The sequence below is a fragment of the Humulus lupulus genome, chromosome 9 (assembly GCF_963169125.1).
Source record: "Humulus lupulus chromosome 9, drHumLupu1.1, whole genome shotgun sequence".
NCBI lineage: Eukaryota > Viridiplantae > Streptophyta > Magnoliopsida > Rosales > Cannabaceae > Humulus > Humulus lupulus.
In genome coordinates this window covers 185,129,016-185,151,219 of record NC_084801.1, presented here as the reverse complement: position 1 = coordinate 185,151,219, position 22,204 = coordinate 185,129,016, and the positions used below count along the sequence as shown (strand labels likewise).

The 22,204-nt window shown below is 32.5% G+C and overlaps 1 protein-coding gene across 1 annotated transcript; it reads left to right on the top strand.

The window, feature by feature from the left end:
- The first annotated feature begins 3,152 nt into the window (after positions 1 to 3,152).
- LOC133801637 (GDSL esterase/lipase At5g45920) lies at positions 3,153 to 9,809 on the top strand. The gene is made up of 5 exons (XM_062239886.1): positions 3,153 to 3,394; positions 3,483 to 3,704; positions 7,829 to 7,896; positions 8,250 to 8,414; positions 9,516 to 9,809. The coding sequence occupies exons 1-5, from the start codon at positions 3,296 to 3,298 to the stop codon at positions 9,673 to 9,675; spliced, it is 714 nt and encodes a 237-aa protein (XP_062095870.1). The 5' UTR covers positions 3,153 to 3,295; the 3' UTR covers positions 9,676 to 9,809.
- Positions 9,810 to 22,204: the final 12,395 nt, after the last annotated feature.

Sequence of the window (22,204 nt, the reverse complement as noted above, 5' to 3'; positions counted from 1 at the left end):
AAATGCAAACAAGATTTTTACGTGGTTGGGGCGTTAATGAGCCTTAGTCCATGAGTCAGTTGTATTAGAGCTTAGAGAGCTTTTTACAATGGAGTTTTCTGCCAGTTTTTGCAGCAAAATTATGTACAAGCCACCGATCCCCCCAGTGCTCTGTCACATGTATTTATAGGCTCACAGGAATACTGGACTTGGGCCGGGCTGACCCAGGCCCAATAAAGATACAAATATTATTGGCCTCTCTATAGGAAGCCCAATACCAAGGGTAAAAACATAAAAGACGAATATTAACCAGAGCCCACGGGGGCAATCCAAAGCATATCTATCACTCGAAAAATTGGGGGCTTTCAGTCTGCACATTTCGAGTTACGAGGCAGACCCAGAGGACAAGATCAGTCGGAGTAGTGACAACACAGGTCTGAAATGGCGGCGCACGACCCCGAGGCGGACTTGTCAGTAGGTGAAAAGTGACAACCCCCCACATGTCATGGGGCGGCTTCAGGGTCACGGATCCCTTTTCCTGCCAACCTGGAGGGCATAGCCCGGGTTTGTTTACCTTGGTCCCTCTTCGTTTACCAGGGACCCGGACCGTTTACCAGGCAACGGGATCGTCTTTGCATCCACTCCGACCGTAATCCCAGCTGACCATACATCTCCTAGGCGATTATCCTGGATCACCTTTCCGGATACCATCCGGATCCGGAACTACTCTTTGGCCGTAGCCCTTGATTACTCCTGTACCAAGCGGGCCTGGCTGAGCCAATATCCGAATGCCCAAACTATGGGCCTGGACTATCGCCCCGGGCCCATGACTGGAAATGTGGATAACAGTAAATATTAAACAATTTACAAAAACATGGATAATTCTACTAATGATTAATTAATTTTATTTTAACTCATTTTCACACTTCAATAACATTCACTAATCAATAAATTCTCCTCGATTTTTTATTTTATTTTGACTCAAAAAATCACCAAAATATATCCTTGTGACAAAATGAGGTTGTGAAAAAAAAATGCAACTAGTCTATTCTTTTCTTATTTGTGAAAGGAAAAAAAAGAAGAAGAAGATAATAGCAGTACAAATACAAATGTTATTTTTGTGTAATGATGATGATTATTTTTTCTTTCTTCCCAAATGAAAATAAAAAATAAATGAGCAGAAATTACAACACTGGCCCACAAAAATTGAATGGTCTGTGGTGTTATAAAGGCTCTCTCGAACGATATGATTAAATGAGAAAAAAGGGCGGCGCCTCAATCGATGATGAAGGCCTTGCTTCCCTCTGCGGCGGAGCCCCAATAGATCAGAGTGACGGAGGCTGAGACATACAAAGAATTTAATGTAAAGTCAAGTAGCTAGGTTGTGTCATCCCCAACCAAATCCCCACTCCAATCTCCTAGATCCATTCTCTCATCTCATTTTGGTATTGGAAAAGTCCATAATAGAAGTGTCAATTTAGTTCAAAAGGGTATTTTTGTTTTTGGTAAGTCAAAAAATTATAATATAAATTTTTATACGAAAGTGTATATTGTAGTCATAGTAGTCATTTCACTGATTTTTAAAATATTCTAAATACCTTATTATACCGAAAACTATAAAGTTTAAAATAGTTAGTTGCACGTACTCGTATATAAAAAAAACACGTGTGTAATTGACTGTTTAAACCATATTTTGAGCATCGTAAATTATTCGGAGTTTTCTGAAAAAATGGTAGGATGCTTGTTATAACTACAATGTACACCATCATATAAAAAAATTGAGTTATAATTTCTCTACGTGTGAAAAAACAGATATGTCACTACTGGTAGGAGCTAAATTGACACTCCTACTATAAAATTTCCCAATATTTTTATTAGAATTACTAGCTAGGCAAACAATTGATTTATTATTCTTTTTATTTTAGGATAATTTCTGTCCCTAATGTAGGATCATTTTCTATTTTTGGTATTTGGAAAAATTATAATTTTTTTATAAGTTGTATATTATAGTTATAGTAGACATCCCACAAATTTTTGAGAAATTCTGAATAATTTACCGTGCCCAAATCAGAGTTCAAACAGTCTGTTTTCCACGGATATTAAAAAAATTAGTCATGTGTGAAATTGACCGTTTGAACTCTGATTTGGGCACAGTAAATTATTTAAAATTTCTCAAAAATTGATGAGATGTCTGTTCTAACTATAATATACATTGTCATAAAAAAATATGTTATAATTTTTCCTTATATGCAGAAATAGAAAATGCCCATAAGCCCCTACCAAAGAATTATCTTTTATTTTATGAGTATTGTTATTTGGTAATTTAAGGTGTCCAACACTAAATAAAATAATATCTTATAATTAGTTATCAATATCCTATTATATTTATTAAATTCAAATACGAAAAATACGATATTAGTTAGGGCTGCGCATTGGGCGGGTTGGTCGGGTTACAAGACATTTTTACCCGTCCAATGTCATAATCGGGTTAGCAAAAGTGACCCGTAACTTGCCCAATTAAGAAATTTTTTTTTTAACCCGTCCAATAATTTGGGCGGGTTGGTCGGGTTAACCCGCCCAAACCGAAATTGTATTTTTTTTTGGCGGGTTGGGCGGGTCAACCCGCCCAAACAAAAGTGGTATTTTTTTTTTTTACATTTTTGAAAATTTTTTCTTTTAAATACTAGTACTAATAGTGTGAAGTTTGTCTTTTTAAGCTTAAAACAATATTTTAAATTATAGTAAAAAAATTAAAACAAAACTTAATTAATTTATATATTTATTTGAATATATTAAAAATAACAAATTGATAATAAATGCTTAATTGGGCGGGTTGGATTATATTTTCAATCCGCCCAATGTAATAATTGGGCGGTTTAAATTTTGGTCGATTTATTCGGGTTGCGTTTTTTGGCGATTTTTTTGGGTTGGTTTGGGCGGATTTTTCAAGTTGAGCGGGTTGTAAAATTTGTTGCAGAGCCCTAATATTAGTTTGATAAGACAGATCCCTTACCAATTCTCTTATTTTATATGCAATAATTTTAAATTAGTCTTCATTTAATAATAAAGTAAAGAGCCAGTCCTTTTTTGATGCAATTAATTAGGATGAGAGTGCATTTAAAAGGGTAACAGCTTTATAGATATTATTATATATATATATAGAGGGAGAGAAGGGAAAGAAGTATCACAATTCACTATACTCTCAAGTTCTTGCAGGCTGTGCTTGTTCTCATGCCACGTGAAGCTTGAGTAGTGATTCACTTCATAAATATAATATAGGAATAATCCATACATATCAACGGTTGCCAAGATCATCATGAGACCAAAGATTTATCTGTTCGGTGATTCTATCACGGAAGAGTCCTTCGGCGATGGTGGCTGGGGTGCTTCTCTGGCTCACCATTTCTCTCGCACAGTACGTATACACATACATATACATATATTGATCATTGTATTTTCCTGGGATTTTGGTTTTGGTTGTGGTTGATCGATCTTATTATTAGGTTGATGTGGTTCTAAGAGGGTACAGCGGGTACAACACGAGGTGGGCTCTGAAGGTTATAGAGAAGGTTTTTCCGGCGGCTGATCACGGCGAAGCTCCACTGGCCGTGACTGTGTTCTTCGGCGCAAACGACGCATGTCTTCCAGGCCGATGCTCTGCTTTTCAACACGTGCCTCTTGACGAGTACAAGCGAAACCTTCACTCCATTGTCTTCTTCCTCAAGGTAACTAATAACAACAACCAAATCAACCATTGAAGCAATCCTTATTTTGATTAGAAATGAAAGTTTAAACCAAAAAAGAAAAAGGGGTTTATTTACTTTTAATAAAAGCACTGCTGAGATTGAATAATAGGAGTATTGACTTGGTTCATATTTCATTTGGTGTGGTGGAGGTTGAAGAGTTAATAATGTGAAGAAATATGAGTCAAAATGTTTGGGGGTTGATTGAGCCGAGTGGGGTCAGGAGAGTGGTAGGTAAACAATATGATAGGGCCTAGGATAAACAATGAGCTAGCTTAGCTTAGCTATATAGGCCCCATTGTTGTTGTTGTCAATGTCATGCTCTCTTGCTATATGTTTGGTAGAGTGGTGGGAATATAGAGATGATGGAGAGTTGGTAAAAGAGGAGATTTATAATTAATTGCTATTTATTTGTTAAACTATTGCATGAGTTTTTAGGAATAAATAAATAACGAGTAATGATATGTACTCTCAAAATATACATCCCATCGTTATACATTATGCATACTGATGTAGTACTGGTCTAGAAGTTCAAATAAATGTGATTTTACATCAATTACTTAATATTTGAGTATATGATTAAGGTGCATGTATATCATTATTACTCAAATAAATTAGAATGGATGGGTGCACGTATCATTACTCGTAAATAAATTAGAACGGAGAGTATAAGTTCTTTCATTTCAAAAGATAGAATAGAGTATACGGTAAGAAGGATGGAGTTCTATCTCAAAATGCAAGCAATCTATAATGAGTGGAGTAACAGACACTTTTATTCTCGTTCCTACCAAACACAAGTTTAGTTTATTATTATTGTTGTTAATATTATTATTATTATTATTATTATTATTATTATTATTTATGAATGGATCCAACCGACTCTTGTTAATTGTGATAATATAAATGTTACTAGGGAAGAAAAAAGAATAGGTTCTTTAATTGCTCTAAATTAATCAAACCGTGGGGTGTGCTCCAACTCGTCGTGTCTTTTTCTATGGTCTTTTCTTTTTGACACATAGGAAGAGGGCACTATATATATGATAGTGTTTTTTCCCTTCTAACACATATGAAGATATATTGTTGTTATTCCATATAATTTGTGATTGAAAATGGAACATGGGACCCATGAAGTTGATACATAATAATAATAATGGCCATGATGAAAATGTGTTCGAGTATATCTTTGGTTTGTGATCACACAATTAGTTGTGGCTATTAGGATTTTTGTTTGGCTCTACTTGTTTGTTATGTTATATATCTACTTGGTGGTGATGGCAACTTCATATGTGCATGTGTATTTTGAGAACTATCATTGTTCATATTCATACATCATTATTGTATGTACACTAAAATATAAGGCAAAATCTGTGCCATACACACGATCCTGTTGTATTGATCATCAATGGATAAACATAGAATTCTTAAATGATGGTATATATGACTTTAAATTCAAACACACGGTTGTATTGGTGTAAATATTTGTGAGTTTCATATCATAAAAGAAGCCATTGGTACTATAAATATTGGGAAATTTTTAGGAGGGTTATCATTTTTGTTTCCATCTAGGAGTAGATCTATTTTTGGGCTGTAGAAAAATTATAACCTAATTTTTTTTATACACGACAGTGTAAATTGTAGTTATAACATACATTTTTTAAGTTTTCGGAAAATATCGAAAACAAAGTTTAATCAATCAATTGTACATGTGCTTGTTTTTTTATATGCTTGCAACTCACTATTTTATGTTTTCGACGTCTTAAATTATTAGAAAAATATTTAAAACTGGTAAAATGCATACTATAATTATAAAGCACATCGTTATTTACAAAATATTAGATTATAAACTCTCTACATACCGAAACTAAATTTGTCCGTACCGGTAGGGACAATAATGATGCCTTACCTAAAAATCTCCATATAAATAAATATATTTTTCCCATGATTGGGATTGGGGAATTTTTAAAAGTGCATGGACCACAAGATTAGGGTTCTTCTATAAATTTTTATCCTTGCACGTTGTGGTCCAAAAATGATTTTGATGCCTATTCTAGGTGCGACTTTTTGACAATAATATAATTTTTACTTTCAATAGATATTAACATTTTTGCATCACAATGTATTTTTTAATTATTATTATTACATAAAAAAGCTACGAAAGCTTTTATTATTCATCATTTTTAGAACTCATATATATTTATATATATATATGGAATTTTATTTTAAGTCTTACAGGCAGGGTTTTTCAGTGTTCTCGATTCATAAATATTTTTTGGCACGATTTTTTTTTTACCATGTATATTATAGTTATTTATAGCATCTTGTAAATTTTCAGAAAAATTCATATAGTTTACATTACAAGAAATCAAGTTCAAACATGTTTTTCACATAAAAAAAAATTAGTCACGCGGGCAATAACACATTTAAACTTAGTTTTTAGTATTGTAAATTATTCAAAAAATTTTGAAAACCGCGTCGATGTTTTAAATAACTACAATATACACAATCATGAAAAAAATTATTCCGAAAATTGTTCAAAAGTCGATAACACTGAGAGTTACACCGGTTGAGTTTAAAGGAAATCGCTACACAAAAATTCTCATATATATAATGCAATATGCATGCATGGAAACAAAGGCTGCGGCCTGTGTGGGGATTTGTGGCTCTGCTGTCGAGATATTGCTTTTTCTGTTCTACATCTTCCAATGAGAGTTGCTTAGAGGATTGCTAGTCAGTGGAGTGGTAAGTAGATGAGGTGGAGGAGATTGTTTTAAAAAGAAATTAGCAAGTTGCTCAGCAGTAACAACGTTGTTTTCATGTTTGTTTTTTTAATTTTATATTCTTTTTTATGATTGGTTAAGTTTATTAAAAAAATTATGATAGGACATCTTAAGTCATTTTTAGTATTGCTCTTATTGTAGATGCTCTATGGATGAAGTATATGTGGAATAGGATATATTTATATTATTCATATTTTTGGACTGACATGATTTGATTTTAGAAGCAAGTATATACTATAGGAGTGAGACAAAATTGGCCATATATAACTGAGTATTGATAAGAAGAGTTTCTAGTAGTTTATCTTGAGATAAATTGAGCCTGCAATGGAGCTTATGTATGGCTCTGTTCATTTCTCATCATTTTTCTACAACTCTTTAAAGATCTATAAATGCCAATGCACATGGTTTCATTTTTCTGATTTTTACAATAACTCACACTCACTCATGCATTATCTCATCATCATAATGAATTATAAGCCTCTTTAATTTACTATTATCTTTTTTTAATTGTTCTACAATTATCTGCCATTAATGACAATCTATTTTTTTTACTATGGAGATTTGGACCCTTTTTTACTCCCACATACACCTTTAGAGCATTGTTGTTAGGCACTATAAGATGTCAAACACTACATTAAGTGACACCTTATAATGAATTGCATCAATAACGATACTACAACACCATATAATAGTGTTGGTCGGCCGTGACAATAGCTTTAAAATTTTCAAATAACAAGTTAAGGTAATTTTTTTAATTGAAAAAAAGGTTTCAAATGAAACAGATCCGAATATATGCATCAATATATTCAACATGTCATTATTGATCACTGAACTGTTCATTAACTTTTAAATGAGTTGTGTGAATTCATGAACTTGCTAATAAGAAGGTGGCTCAGTTACTGTGATGGACTCTTGGGAAATGTTTGATCAAGTTATTAATAAAATAATTTTATAATTAACAACAATTTTGTAATGTAATTAATGAAGAAATTGATTGAAGTGAACATCAAATTGTCATTTTGTGGACATAACTATTTGTCTAGGAAACTTTTTGATCATGGCAACAATAGGAACGACTAATTGACTTCAAATGATACTCTCACTTACATTGTTATATATATATATATATATAGATATTATATTATATGTATGAAAAGCAAGATTTGGTACAGAATCAAAGAAAGAAAAGTTGATCACCTCTCTAAAGTTTTGGTCAAAGAGCAGAAATCATAGTTTATATAGTGTTACATTAGAGGTTTGGTATTTGGGCTCAGTTTTATTATATATATATATATATATATAATAGCATATTTTAATTAATATTTGCAGAAGCATTGGCCTACAACTCGTATTCTACTCATTACTCCTCCTCCAATTGATGAAGAAGGGCGTTTGAGGTATTTTTTATTTATTTTTTCAAAAGCGATGGGTCTCCATAATCACTCTTCTAGTTTTTATAATTCAAAGTTATATACAGTGCCAATTATAATATTTCTATTTTCTATAGTATTATATATTTTTTTATGAATAAATATAAATTTTGGCCTCAAATTATTACCAATTGTGTCTTTTGAATTGTTCACGTTGATAAAAATTTCTCTTAAATTATTTCTGTTACTGAGTTGTGGGACTTCTGTTACTTTCTGTTTTATGTAGCTGACGGACATCTGATGTGGCAGTATCACGTCGGTGCCACGTATATAATTTTAATTTAAAAATTATATTGAAGGTCCAATGAAATAATATGCAGGTATCCTTATGTGGAAAATGTGACGAATGAGCCTGAAAGGACAAACGAAGCTGCTGGGGCGTATGCCAAGGCATGTGTTGCTGCAGCTGGAGAGTGTGGGATCTCAGTGATAGATCTCTGGACTACAATGCAGCACTTTCCTCATTGGCAAAAATCTTGTCTAAGGTGTCTTCTTCTTTCTTCTTCTTATTATTTTTTATGTTATAAAGTATGGAGTGTCTGCGGTAGGGTAGTTATTTTAACCCTACCTACCGATACAATACACTTTTTATATGATGTTATTTATTATAGTTATGGTGAACTTTATGCAATTTTGTAAGAAATTTTGAATGATTTATATTGTCGAAAACAGAGTTCAAACAGCTTATTGCATACGTGTTTGTTTTTTTTTAACAGTTGTTTGACCTCTATTTTCGATATTGTAAATTATTTGGAATTTCTCGAAAACTTGCAGAAGGTTTCTTATAACTATAATGAACACCGTGATGAAACAAAGCTAGAGTAAAAACCACCCTACCACCCTAACTATGAACTTAATTCCCTATGAAGAATCTCATTCTAAATTTGTGTTTATTGAACTTCACTATGACTGCACACAATAGCTTCAGTCTCATTAGTTAGCTTTCTAATACTGAGGAAACATATGCATGTATGCCAATTTAAAGTTGCCTTGATGACTATTACATAGAATAGAAAGATCTATACATACATATAAATATAGGACAATTTTCATATAGAGACTTCACTTTAAGCTCTACTGGTGGAGCTCTTCAATGTTCTCGACCCGTGAACAGCTTTCGGCACGATTTTTTTTTATGACCGTGTATATTGTAGTTGTTTAGAGCATCTTACAAATTTTCAGAAAATTTCGAATAGTTTACAATACTGAAAGCTAGGTTCAATCATGTTGCTTTCCACACCCAGAAAATAAATTAGTTACTCATACAACAACATATTTGAACTTAGTTTTCGGTACTATAAATTATTCGAAATTTTCTGAAAATTTGCAAAATGCTTTAAATAGTAACAATATACACGCTCATAAAAAAAAATCGCGCTAAAAACTGTTCACGGGTCAAAAACACTGAGGACTCTACCGGTAAGGTTTAAAGTGAAGTCCATAGGAGAAATATCTTATAAATATACATATTCTCTTGTAAATACAATAATAAAAAACCATTGTGTATGCATAGTTATATTATACATGAGTGAGATTATTATAATTTTGAAATGAAATGATGAAATATCAGTTGTATTTAAATGCAGAGATGGTTTGCATCTGACTCCCAGTGGAAACAGGATTGTGTTTGATGAAGTGGTGAGGAAGCTAATGGAGGAAGGTCTCAGCCTAGAAACCTTAAAAATTGATCTCCCAATTATATCTGAAATTGACCCTAATGACCCCCTCAAGTCATTTCAGCAGTAAATATATTGTATCCACATGCATATTCAATATATGGGTGCATGGATTTCTCATTTTGTGGGTTAATATTTAGCTTTTTGATTACAAATATATAGTTACAAAATTACATATGGGTATAAATTGGCCAACTTTCTACATTTCAAGTAAATCTTGGTTATAAACTTTGATCTAGTGTTCTAAATCAGAAACTGTTTAATTTACTTCAATTGTTTTATCCTTGCCTTAAATTTTGCTGACATCCTTTTTTTTTTTTTTTGTATTTTCTTTTTCTCTTTTATTAATTTAAAAGAACACATTTTATATATATTCACTCCACCCAAAAGTCACTAATATACATTTAACTAATAAAGTTTTGTTTTGGGAAGAAAAAGAAGCTATCAAACAAACTTGTTGCGAGGACTCTTATTTAATAAAAAAAGTTAAATGTATATTTTCTTTATATTGTGTTGTCTTTTGCAAAAAAATTTCTTCACATAGTCTATTTTTAGAATAGATAGATTTTGAATAATGAATTTGCAATATTAGATTGAATGTAAGTGGATAAATTATTTGCATTAAAGAAAAGGTTCTGCATCCATCAATCTCACAGAATAATTAGGGGTGTTTGGAATTGCTTGAAGAGAATATTTTTAAAAAAAAAAATAATTTGAGAACAAAATGTTCTTTTTGTATTTTTCATTAAAGAAAAAGAAATTGTCAATTATTTTTTATTTCGTTATCTTAAGGTTAATTTTAAGGTTAATTCTAGAAGTGAATGGTTATTGAGCTCAAATTTATAATATGATCATAAAGTAATTGTTCACTATTGAATTGATTGTACTTGAGGAACAAAATGTAATTAGAAGGGTAAAATGGTAATTTTGACAAACTCTAATTAGTAAATCAATATATTGGAGGACAGATGATTGACCTAAAATGGGTATGTTTTAAATATTTATGTTGTAATCGCATGAATTGTTCATATAGAATAGTGATCCTGTAAGCAAGGATGTCGAACCCAAATGAGTTGTCTAAAATAAAAAAAAGAAAACTATTTAAAACCAAAACTAATAAATTTTAATCTAGCTCCAAAGATTGATGAGAATTTGTAACAATAAAAATAAAATAAAAGATAATAATAAAGATATTAAAGACAATATATAACATAAATTAATAATAGAAATCAAGATGGTAAAAGAAAGATTATTAAGATAATGGAATCCACAAAATATAAGTTCAATAATATTTATAAGTACATTGATTTCCAAGTTTTAGTGATAGTTAAAATAAATCAAACTATCATTTTCAAAATATATTTATAATTTTGAGTACAAATTACTTCTAAAAAGATAGGATTTTTCTTCACTGTTCAAAAAGTATAATTTCAAAGTATTTAATGTAAATCAATCTAATGAAATAACAAATAAATCAATGAACATTATTTATAAGGCAAAACATAATATTTTTGTTCTAAACATTGGATGTGTATAATTTAATGACACATCTTACACAAAGAATATTATGTTTTGCACTAATGAAGAACAAAGTGTAAATATGTGCTAACAATAAAAAATACACGATATTTAAGATGAAAGAAGATATCTGAAGAAAAAAATCCATAAACTTTATTGGACAAAATGGGAAATCAACACTAGAGCTGTAAATGTGGGCCGGCCCGGCCCGGCCTGGCCCACATTTTCGTGCCTCCAATAAATTCGGGCCCGGCCCGTATTCAATTCGTGTTGGGCCGGGTCGGCCCATTTTTGAAAGAGTAGGCCCAACACGGCCCATGTCATGCCGTGCTCGTGCTCATGCCGTGTCGGGCCCAAGTTAGGCCGACCCACTTTCCTTATTCGGGCCGGCCCACTTTCTATATTCGGTCCCAAATTTGGGCCCACCTTATTATTGCCAAAAAATGTGAGGATGGAAAATTGAACCCTCCACCTCCTCTTTAACCATCAATGGACTTACCACCAAACCAAATATATTTTTTTGTTTAAATTATAATTTTAGATAATTTTATATATTTTTTAACAATATTTTACACAAAATTATATCAAAGATAATTATTAGAATTTTAATACCTACTAATAAATGCTAAAAAAATTAACTCACAAATCTTAAAATAAATCAATATAATAATAAAAATATAAACATTGAGAAAAATAAGACTTCTATTATCATTTTAATTTATTAATAATTGACAAATAAAAATTTATTATGATTATTAATGTCAAAATATCGGGCTTTTTATCGTGTCATGCTTTCGGGCTAGTTTGTTCGTGCTTTCGGGCTTGTCGTGCCGTGCCGTGCCAATTTTCAATTCGTGTCGTGCCTGGCCCAGGCCCATATTTTTTCGTGTCGTATCGTGCTCGTGCCTCCCGGGCTCGTTCCGGTTTCGTGCCGTGCTAGAAAGCCCGACCCGTATTTACAGCTCTAATCAACACACAACATAAATACTATCTAGTTACATATTATTTCATCATCACCTTAATAATCTTAAAAAGATTAGAAACTCATAACTAGAATAGTAAATACAAACAAAAAAATTACAAACATAACTTAGGAAAATTTGGAGGAAAACCCTTAAATTGTTCCTCTAAAAATACATAGAAAATTAACCAAAAAGAAGAAGAATATGAAGAGAATAGAGAAGTTTGAAAGTGTAGAAACTTGTGTAGTGTAACCTCCCCCAAAATCAAGCACCTCAAATGGTCTTGAAAATTATCTATTTATAGCCAAAATGAAAGTATTAAAATAATCGATTTAAGTAAATTAAATTGATTAAATTAATAATAATATGACAAATAGAGGTAAATTATAGAGTGTAATGATGATTTTGTGGTGAAAAATGTAAGAAAGTGGGTAAAAAAATGACATTTTTAGACATAGGGGACAATGGGACAAATGAGTTTTTGTTGGGCTCAAGGGGAAATGGCAGTTGGGTGGAGCTTTTGGGCGTGGGCTTGCTGGGCGAATTGGGCTTGGGAGGCTGGGCCAGGCACTGAGAGGCCCACGGCTGAAGGTTGATGGCTGTTGCTCGACTGGGTGAGTGTAGGAGTTTGGTGGAGTAGCTGAAGGCTAGAGGTTTTAGTCGGAGGCAGGCGTTGGGTTGACTTCGGCTAGAGAGAATTGCTGGCGTGCTGGGTGCAGCAGGGAAGCTGGCGGGCCAAAGGAGGCAGCTGGGAAGGGGCCTGTTGGGCCGCGTAGTGGGCCAGGGAGGCTTGGGCCTGGCTGCTTCTTTCCAATCTCAAAAATGCCATTTTTTTTTCCTTTCTTTCCTTGAAAATGCTGCATTTCCTTCATTTTTCTTTCTTTTCAAGAGCAAAGATGCCATAAATTCCCTACAAAATAAATATAAATAAATCATAATAAAATATTTTCAACTATAAAATAAATCAATTTAATTCTTTGAAAATATTAATTATAACTTAATTTATATTTAACATTTAATTTCAATAACACAACATTTTTTTTACCTCAAACAAAACAACAATAATGTAAATAATTACTTACAACATTTTACAACAAAATAACTATAAAAACACACAAAAATATATAAAATCATGATAAGACTAATAAATTCAAAATTATTTAAAAACTTTATAAATTAATTAAAAACTCAAGAATTAAGCAACAATTAGCACATAAAAAGTGGTAAAATAACTCTATTTTGTAGAGTTATCAACAGACCTGCATGAAGTGGTTATATCAATGGACAAATCGAGATAATTCTGTAAATATAATTCTATAATTACTTAGAGTACAATTCTATATTTATAGTCGAGTAATAATAATATTAATAAATAAGATTATTTAATTAAAGAGTTTAATTAATAATCTAGTTTATTGGATCTTAGTATTATAGGTCAATGGTCATCAAGTCACCTCTATACTCACTATTAATGATATGTAAATAATTGACAAATTAAAAAGAGAAAAGTACTTAGTTGTCAAGGAATTAATTAAGATGTAATATATGTGATTATTATGAGTAATATTATAATATGTTTTATTTTAAAATTATATATATTAGTTGTATTAAATATTAATTAACTATAGGTTAATTAATAATGAGAGAGAAAAATATTTTTTTATTATACGATAATATATTGTTTAAACTATAAGATAAAGTTGATTTTACGAATATTTATGCAATATTATATTATTTTAATTCATAAATATTTTGTCTTATTAAATAAATAAATGAGCTAAAATTGGAGAGCCACATGTGTACCACACGTCGAGTCACACGACACATGTGACAACCTAGTTTGTTGAATTCAAATTTTACTTGTTAAGAATTTGAATTATTTATTTATTAAATAATTATTTAAAAAGTGATATTTTAATTTCCTACAAGGAAATTTGGGTCTTCAGAATCAAGGGATTGTTTATTTTTTTGCCAAATCAAATTCATATATTGTAATTTTGTCTGAAAAAGCATGTTATTATTTATGAAATGATTTTATAATTTACTTATGTTGTGAACTAATCACCTAATTAGGAATACACAAAAAAAATAGCTGACCAAAACAATGAACATATCTTTAAGAGGAAATAAAACAAAAACCACAAAAACATAAGATTACTTGGTTCAGAATTAGCCAAAAATTAGCTAACCCTACATCCAAGACAAGGCAACACAGGCCTTAGTCAAATCCACTATTGAATAGATGATTACAACCACAAGAGACACTCAGAAAGTCTCTTCTTCAACCTCTTTTACAGTTACAGTTACAGTTTTTTTTTTTTTTTTGGTAACTCAGCAGTGTATTTCAATACTTTCAAAACCAATTTACAAACAAATGGCAGCCATTAAGGCCCAAACATACTTCTTTTAGCTGTACAATGGTTATATTCTATTTATAATACAGTATACCATTCAAGATCTTTAGCAGATACTTTCTTTGGCCATACACTTTGGATTCTAATCTTACTAGTTGCTTTAGTCTTCTGTACAATACTTGTTGGATTATCAAGGGAGGATAACCAAATACTTTCATTTCTTGCCCTCCATAAATGGTACACCAGTGCAGCCATGATTGCTGAAAGGACCATTTTCCTTAGCCTTGTTGCCTTCATTCTGCCAATCACCCTCACAATACCAGTTAGTTGGCTCCCAGTTATGCTCCAGCAGACCCAGTTCTTAACCTGTTGAAGGCACTCACTAGAATATGGGCAGTCAAAGAAAAGATGAGTAGTTGTTTCATCTGCCATTTTGCAAAACTGACATTTAGCTTCCGAAAGAATTTTGAAACTATGTAATCTTGCTTTAGTCTTCAATCTGTCTTGGATAGCTAACCATAACATGAAACTGTGCTTTGGGGTATTCAATCTCCCCCAAACCTCCATGCTCCAATTAACCCTATCATGTACTGGATTAAGAAGTCTGTATCCCTCTGCTATCTTATACTTCCTGTTAGTAAACAAAACTGTATCGACAAGAGGCTTCATTTGTTCTTTAACAGCTACAACCTTCCTCCAATACCAGCTGCTATTAGCTGGTGCAATGTAATCCCACCATACTCTACCTTTTATGTACACACTATGCACCCATCTAACCCACAAATTGTCTTCTTTTGCTGCCACTGCCCATACATATTTAAACATAGCAGCTTTGTTCCATTCAGAGATTTTTTTGATACCTATACCTCCTGCTACTTTAGGCTTGCACAAGCTATCCCAAGGTATTTGCCCTGCTCCAACCATCACTTGTTTACCTGTCCACAAGTATGCTCGGCATATAGCTTCAATCTCTTTAATCACCTTCCTAGGCAGCAACATAATTTGTACAAAAAAGCTTACAAGAAAGTACACCCAGTAAGACATTACTACAAAAAAAGATTTTTAGCGAGCCCTAAGAAAGTTTTTAGGACTTGCGTTAAAAACTGAGATTTTTTAGGAATCGCAACGAATGCTCGAGCCCTAAAAGAATTGAAGCGCGCCTTAAAAGAGGCTGGAGTAAGTGGCGGCGCCACCACTCCACGGTGGCCATTAAGTTTGATTCTTTAGTGGGTTTTGAAGCCCAAGATGTAAGGAATATGATGGTGGTGGTGGTTCATCTCGTGGTGGCTCGAGGTGGCCGAAAAGTTTGGGAAAACCCAAAATCGCAGAAACTTCGACAAGCCCTTTGAGGGCCTTAGGCTGCTAGTGAGGGGCTGAGCTCCGGGGGTTGGGGGTTTCGAGGGGCGACGTGTGATGAGTATGTTTTTAGCATAGTTTTTAACATCTGTTTAGGGTAAGTTTGAGTCATTTTGGTGGAGTGTTATGCAGTATTATGCTTGTTTTGGTATGTTTGCAGGAAATAGGAGAAGGAAACGTGAAGTTTGGGAAATGACTGGAAAATTAGCTTAACTTGGGAAATTTATGCTAAAAGTTGACAAGAAGAAAGTTGAAGCTTCATTTGCGGAGATAATTGTTCGTTTTGGAGTTCGGGAATAAGTTTTTGGAAAAATTAGAGGGGCTGCGGCGCTTGAAAGAAGAGCTGTGACGCAAGGAGAAAGCAGAGAGGGCCATTTTCTGGAATTTTGAAGGGCCGCGACGGATGTAGGAAGGGCCGCGGCGCTCGCTGAAAACAGAGAGGAGGTTGCGCAAATCCAAAGAGGCGCGTCGCGACGCTTGAATGCTAGGGCCGCGACGCATGTGTCTGTACGTGGCTTGCAGAAGGGGCAGAATTGTTAGATATTTTAGGGTTTTTTTTAAAATATGTTTTAAGAGTTAATTAGGGTATTCTATTCATTATTAGAGGTGTGTAGAAGTTATTAGAGGCAGAGGAGAACATTGAAGACCTAGAGTTTGATTTCTTAATTTCTTCTGTAATCTCTTTTCTAGAGTTTATGTTTATATTTAATTTGATTGATTTCATCATGTTGGCTTTGAACTAATCTTGTTATTAGGGTATTAGTGGATTCTTCTTGAAACTTTTGATTTCTTAATGAAATTAACCTGAATTTCTTTCTTCTGCTGTGGATTATTTATCTTATGCTTAATGCTTGTGAATGCTTGATCATCATTTACATGTTTATATGATTTTAACATATACTTTGAAAAGAGAAGGATAATTATGCTATAGGTAAATAATCATAATTTTATATTAGACAAAAGTACTTCTATGAATTGTGTAGTTTAGGGATTAGGTATTTAAAGCCTGCAATATATTGATTTACCACGGAAACGTAGGAAATAATATATTGTAGAGAATTATAGATCCTAACAAGACTATAAAATATAATTGTAATCTGCTACCACAATAGAATTAAGAAATATTGGAAAATTGATAAGAAATCGTAAGTGGATGGTTGATGAAACTAAAGCCCTAACTTTTACATCCATTGAATCAAATCAAATTTCATCTCTGCATTTCTTTAAGAGCTTAATAGTTTTCTTAATTTTTAGTAATAATTATCTTATTTATAAATCTGAAATTATTATTTAAATCAATTAGGATTAGAGGTTAATTATTGGTAATTAATAGCAGTATTCGTGGGATCGACACTTTACTTATCATATATTACTTGATTGGACCGTGTATACTTGCGTGTTACTTTTTGGCGATCAACGCATCGAGTGGGGTGGTGTGTGGCAATGGGCAGTGACAGCAAGACGGCCATTTGGCCTTGGCAGAGACGAGCTAGAGAGAGAGAAAGAGCTTCGGGAGAGAGAGAGAGAACCGAGGAGAGAGAGATAGAGATTTGAATGATTTTTGTGTTTTTTTTTTATATTATTGAGTGATTTGAGGGATTGGAGGGAATTTGTGATTTTTAAAATTTAAATTTTTAGGACACATACAAGTTTTTAGAACTTGCTGATGAGTTTGTTTTTAGCATAGTTTTAACATGTGTTTAGGGTAAGTTTGAGTAAGTTTGGTGGAGTGTTATGCGGTATTATACTTGTTTTGGTATGTTTGCAGGAAATAGGAGAAGAAAACGTGAAGTTTGGGAAATGACTGAAAAATCAGCTGAAATTGGGAAATTTGTGCTAAAAGTTGAAGACTCATTTGTGGATATAATTGGTAGATTCGGAGTTTGGAATCAAGATTTTGGAAGAATTTGAGGGGACGCGGCGCTTGAATGGAGAGCTGCGGCGCAAGGGAGAAACAGAGAGGGCCTTAATTCTGGAATTTTGAAGGGCCGCGGTGCTCACTAAAGTCAGAGAGGGGGATGCGCTGGAGTATTGAGGCGCGCCGCGGCGCTTGGATGCTAGGGCCGCGGCGCGTATGGCTGAACTTGACCTACAGAAGTGGCATAATTGTTAGATATTTTAGGGATCTTTTTAATTACATTTTGAGAGTTAATTAGGACATTCTATTCATTATTAGAAGAGGAGAGAAGTCATTAGAAGCAGAGGAGAACATTGAAGACCTAGAGTTTGATTTCTTATTTTCTTCTGTAATCTCTCTACTGATGTTTATGTTTATATTTAATTTGATTGATTTCATTATGTCTGCTTTGAACTAATCTTGTTATTAGGGTTTTAGTGGATTCTTCTTGAAACTTTTGATCTCTTAATGAAATTTTCCTGAATTTCTTTCATCTACTGTGGATTATTTATCTTATTCTTAATGTTTGTGAATGTTTGATCATCATTTACATGTTTATATGATTTTAACCTATACTCTGAAAAGAGAAGGATAATTATGCTATAGGTAAATAATCGCAATTTTATATTAGACGAAAGTACTTTTATGAATTGTGTAGTTTAGGGATTATGTGCTTAAAGCCTGCAATATATTGATTTACCAAAGAGATGTAGGAAATAGTATATTGTAGAGAATTATAGATCCTAACAATACTATAATATATAATTGTAATATGCTACCACATTAGAATTAAGAAATCTTGAGAATTGGTTAGAAATCATAAGTGGAAAGTTGATGAAACTAAAGCCCTAACTTTTGCATCTATTCGAATTAAATCAAATTTCATTTCTGCATTTCTTTAAGTGTTTAGTAGTTTTCTTAATTTTTAGTAATAATTATTTTAATTATCAATCTGAAATTATTATTCAAATCAATTAGAACTAGAGGTTAGTTATTGGTAATTAATATCAGTCTTCGTGGGATCGACTCTTGACTTATCATATATTACTTGATTAGACCGCGTATACTTGCGTGTTACTTTTTGGCGATCACTTGCACTGCGTATCCTAAAAAAATTATTTAAGAACTCGCAATGAGTGTCTTAAAAAGTCCATGAGATGTTTGTTAAAAAAAATTCAAACTTTTAGGACACACATAGTTTCCTAAAAAAAAATTCTTTAAGGGCTTGCGAGCCCTAAAAAATTCAAGAGTTATTTTTAAGGTTTACATCTAGACGAGTGTCCTAAACAAATTATTCTAAAAGAATGCTTTTGTAATAGTGACTAGAGAGAAAGTTTTTCTCTGGCTCTCTCTGTTTTTCTCTCTTACAATATCTCACTCTCTCAAATGTAATCTCAAGTGGACAGAGCAATAAAGATTCAAATAAAATATATAGCCCCAAGGCTAACAAAAGAAAGAATGAGACTAGAAAGTAACCACACCCAAGTTACAGTATAGACCAAGGCTTTAATCATAGTTGGTTGACCAATAACTATTTGACCTTTTTTTAACTTTTCTTGTGGCAAAACAGAACAATACGTGGGAATTAGAGTCATTATCAACAACCTCAACTGAAGTTATAATTTAATTATGGTTTATAATAAGCTATGATATAGTGTGCTTTATTTAAGTAATGGCTTTAGCGATATAATGAGGATACATAATCGTTTCCTAATAATTTTATAATTGGATTGGTTAGGGACATAGAGACGAAAAAAACTCTAGGAAAAAAAATAGAAGATCTAAAATAAAGTGGGATATTTTATTGGATTTGTAAAAGAAACGTTATCATTGATTTTTTTTTAAGGAAAAAATTGAAAACAAAGAAAAACCAAGCTCTGACACCTTACAAAGAAATCGGTATCTCAACTAAGAGAGTTGGAGAAACACCAAAGGAAACACCCTCTTTCGAGAAAGTTGATAAGCATATTTTACAAGACAGTGAGCCAATACATTAGTTTCTCCATACCTAAATAATATATTTGTTGTACCCAAAAAACATCAAAAGAAAAAAAGATGTTAATTGAATACACGTAGGGGATGAGCATGGAGCTTGGGCTCCCCTCAAGAAGTTACCAGGACCCAAGTCAAGCTCAAGCACGACAAATGCCTAGGTCAAACCAAGAATTTGGAGGAAATACAACTAGTCATTATAACTTGTTATTTCGACAAAAGAATTTGTATATATACAAAAAATATGGTATATTATATAAATCACAATTCAATGAAAAACAAATATGAATTTTTTTTTATAATAAAATCAAAAATATAATTTTTAAGGGTACTCATTGTGTTATCTAATAAGGTGGTTGCAATGCGCCAATATATTCGACACACAATGAGCACCCTTGCCCTAATAACCCCAAAACTTTAAGTGCGGTAGCTTTTATGGCTGCAAAGAGTGCCTTAAAAAACCTTTTTTGTAGTGGTATTTATTTTTTTATTTTTCAAATGGAAAAACTCAATTTTGGGAAACTCGAATGGTCTGATACTGTCTTTGTAATGTCAAAATATTGACACTCCAAAATGTAAACAACAATTTTATAACAATTATGATCTGCGTTTAAGCCTTAAGGTATCAAATGCTTAAGAACACGAATGTTTACGCTGCTCAGCCCAAAAGAGATAACCTATATCTCGGTGAGTTTTTTTTTTATTGTGATACGAAATTTGAAGTGTTTTTGCATGCAAAGTTTGTCCCATCCCTTTTACAATGTCACCACCTCCACTTATACACATATGGAGCTTGACATAATATCCAATAATCAAAGGGATATTTCTATGTTACAACCATCATAAATTCAAAATACACAACATGAGAAAACTAGATATTTAAATTAAGATCCTCGAGTTTTTCAAACTTATACACATTGACCAATCAGCCTTTATTGCATCCTTAATTTTGATTGTTCTCATAAAATATTCTCTTGAATTAATTAAGGGTAAATACTCATTTCGTATTCTATATTTTATCGAAATACAGAATTAGTACCCTGAGTTATCAATAATGTTTTTTTAGTACCTGTAATTTGAAATGGTACAAATTTGGTACCATGAGCTCAAATTTGATCAATATAACCAAACTCTTCCCAGTTATATATAATTTAGTAATTAATTTGAATTTGAAACTCATAAAATTAAGGGCAGTCTGGTCATATTGATCAAATATTATTAATCAAATTTAAGTTTAGGGTACCAAATATGTACAATTTTAAATTATACAATATCATATAAGCATTATTAAAAACATAAAGCACCAAATTTGTATTTCGATAAAACACAAGATACCAAATAAATATTTCATCATGCATGCCGATCGAGCACTCTTTTTGAAAGTACCCATGCCCTTTGTTGAAGCTGACTATCCCTTTGGTTCGAGTAAGGGTCATTTTCATTATATTTTGTATGCCCTAAAATCACGCACAAGAACATGCACACAACACAACTAGAAAGAGTTCCATTGGTACTTGTTTTTTGTCATATATATACTACAAGATTATTAGAGCTTTTATCTATTGGTGTGGAGGTGGCAATCTTGTCCTTATCCACAAAGCTAAATATTATGGCAAAACAAAGGTGACGTTTGAAACTTAGAAGGGCTCTTATCCATATAAGACGTCTAAATCCATGGTGTAATCCACTATATATGATCACACACTTTAATTAAAGTAAAAAGTCTCTCTATTTTTTGTGTTTTTTAACCTAAGCATGGTTTTGCAAACGAATACAAATTTTCCATTATTGTATATTATCTACCAAAGGTCGTATTATGAGGTCGTATCAAATGTCAGTTTTGGTGGTTATCCTACTTGAAAAATCGTCACTTTGTATATTATCCACGTATTTCTACATTTATAATCATGTTGAAATATGCTATGGTGTCACCAAAAGTGTGCCGACCTTTTACATCATCATAAGATGCCCAAACCACGTTGGTTCTTATATTTTATTATAGCTTTACTTTTTAATTTTTGTTTAGTTTTAAATATCCTTATTATAGATTCAACCCCATCCTTTATGTCCAAACCTAGCCTAATTTATTAGTTCAAACTTTCGACTAGGTTTATTTATAGTTATTATTTTAAGAGTAAACACTTGTTTGGTACTATGTTTTAATAATGCTAAATCGTACATATTTAGTATTTTATATAACGCCCCACGTCACTATGGCTGCTTCCTGAAATGACGACTGGCCCTACAAATTAACACGAGTCTTTCCAGCGTACTTTGTCCTCACTCGCACGCTTCCTGGGAAAACTTCCCAGGAGGTCACCCATTTTGAGATTGCTCTAGGTCAAGCACGCTTAACTTTGGAGTTTTCAAGTGATGGGCTACCGAAAAGAAGATGCATCTTGTTGGCATAGGTAGTACCCATCAATCCATTTAAGCCATTTTCAACTGTGTAGTCATATACCTACAAAGTCTTAGAATCATCACACTTGACCTTCCCCAGACGGTGTGGGATTGCACAGC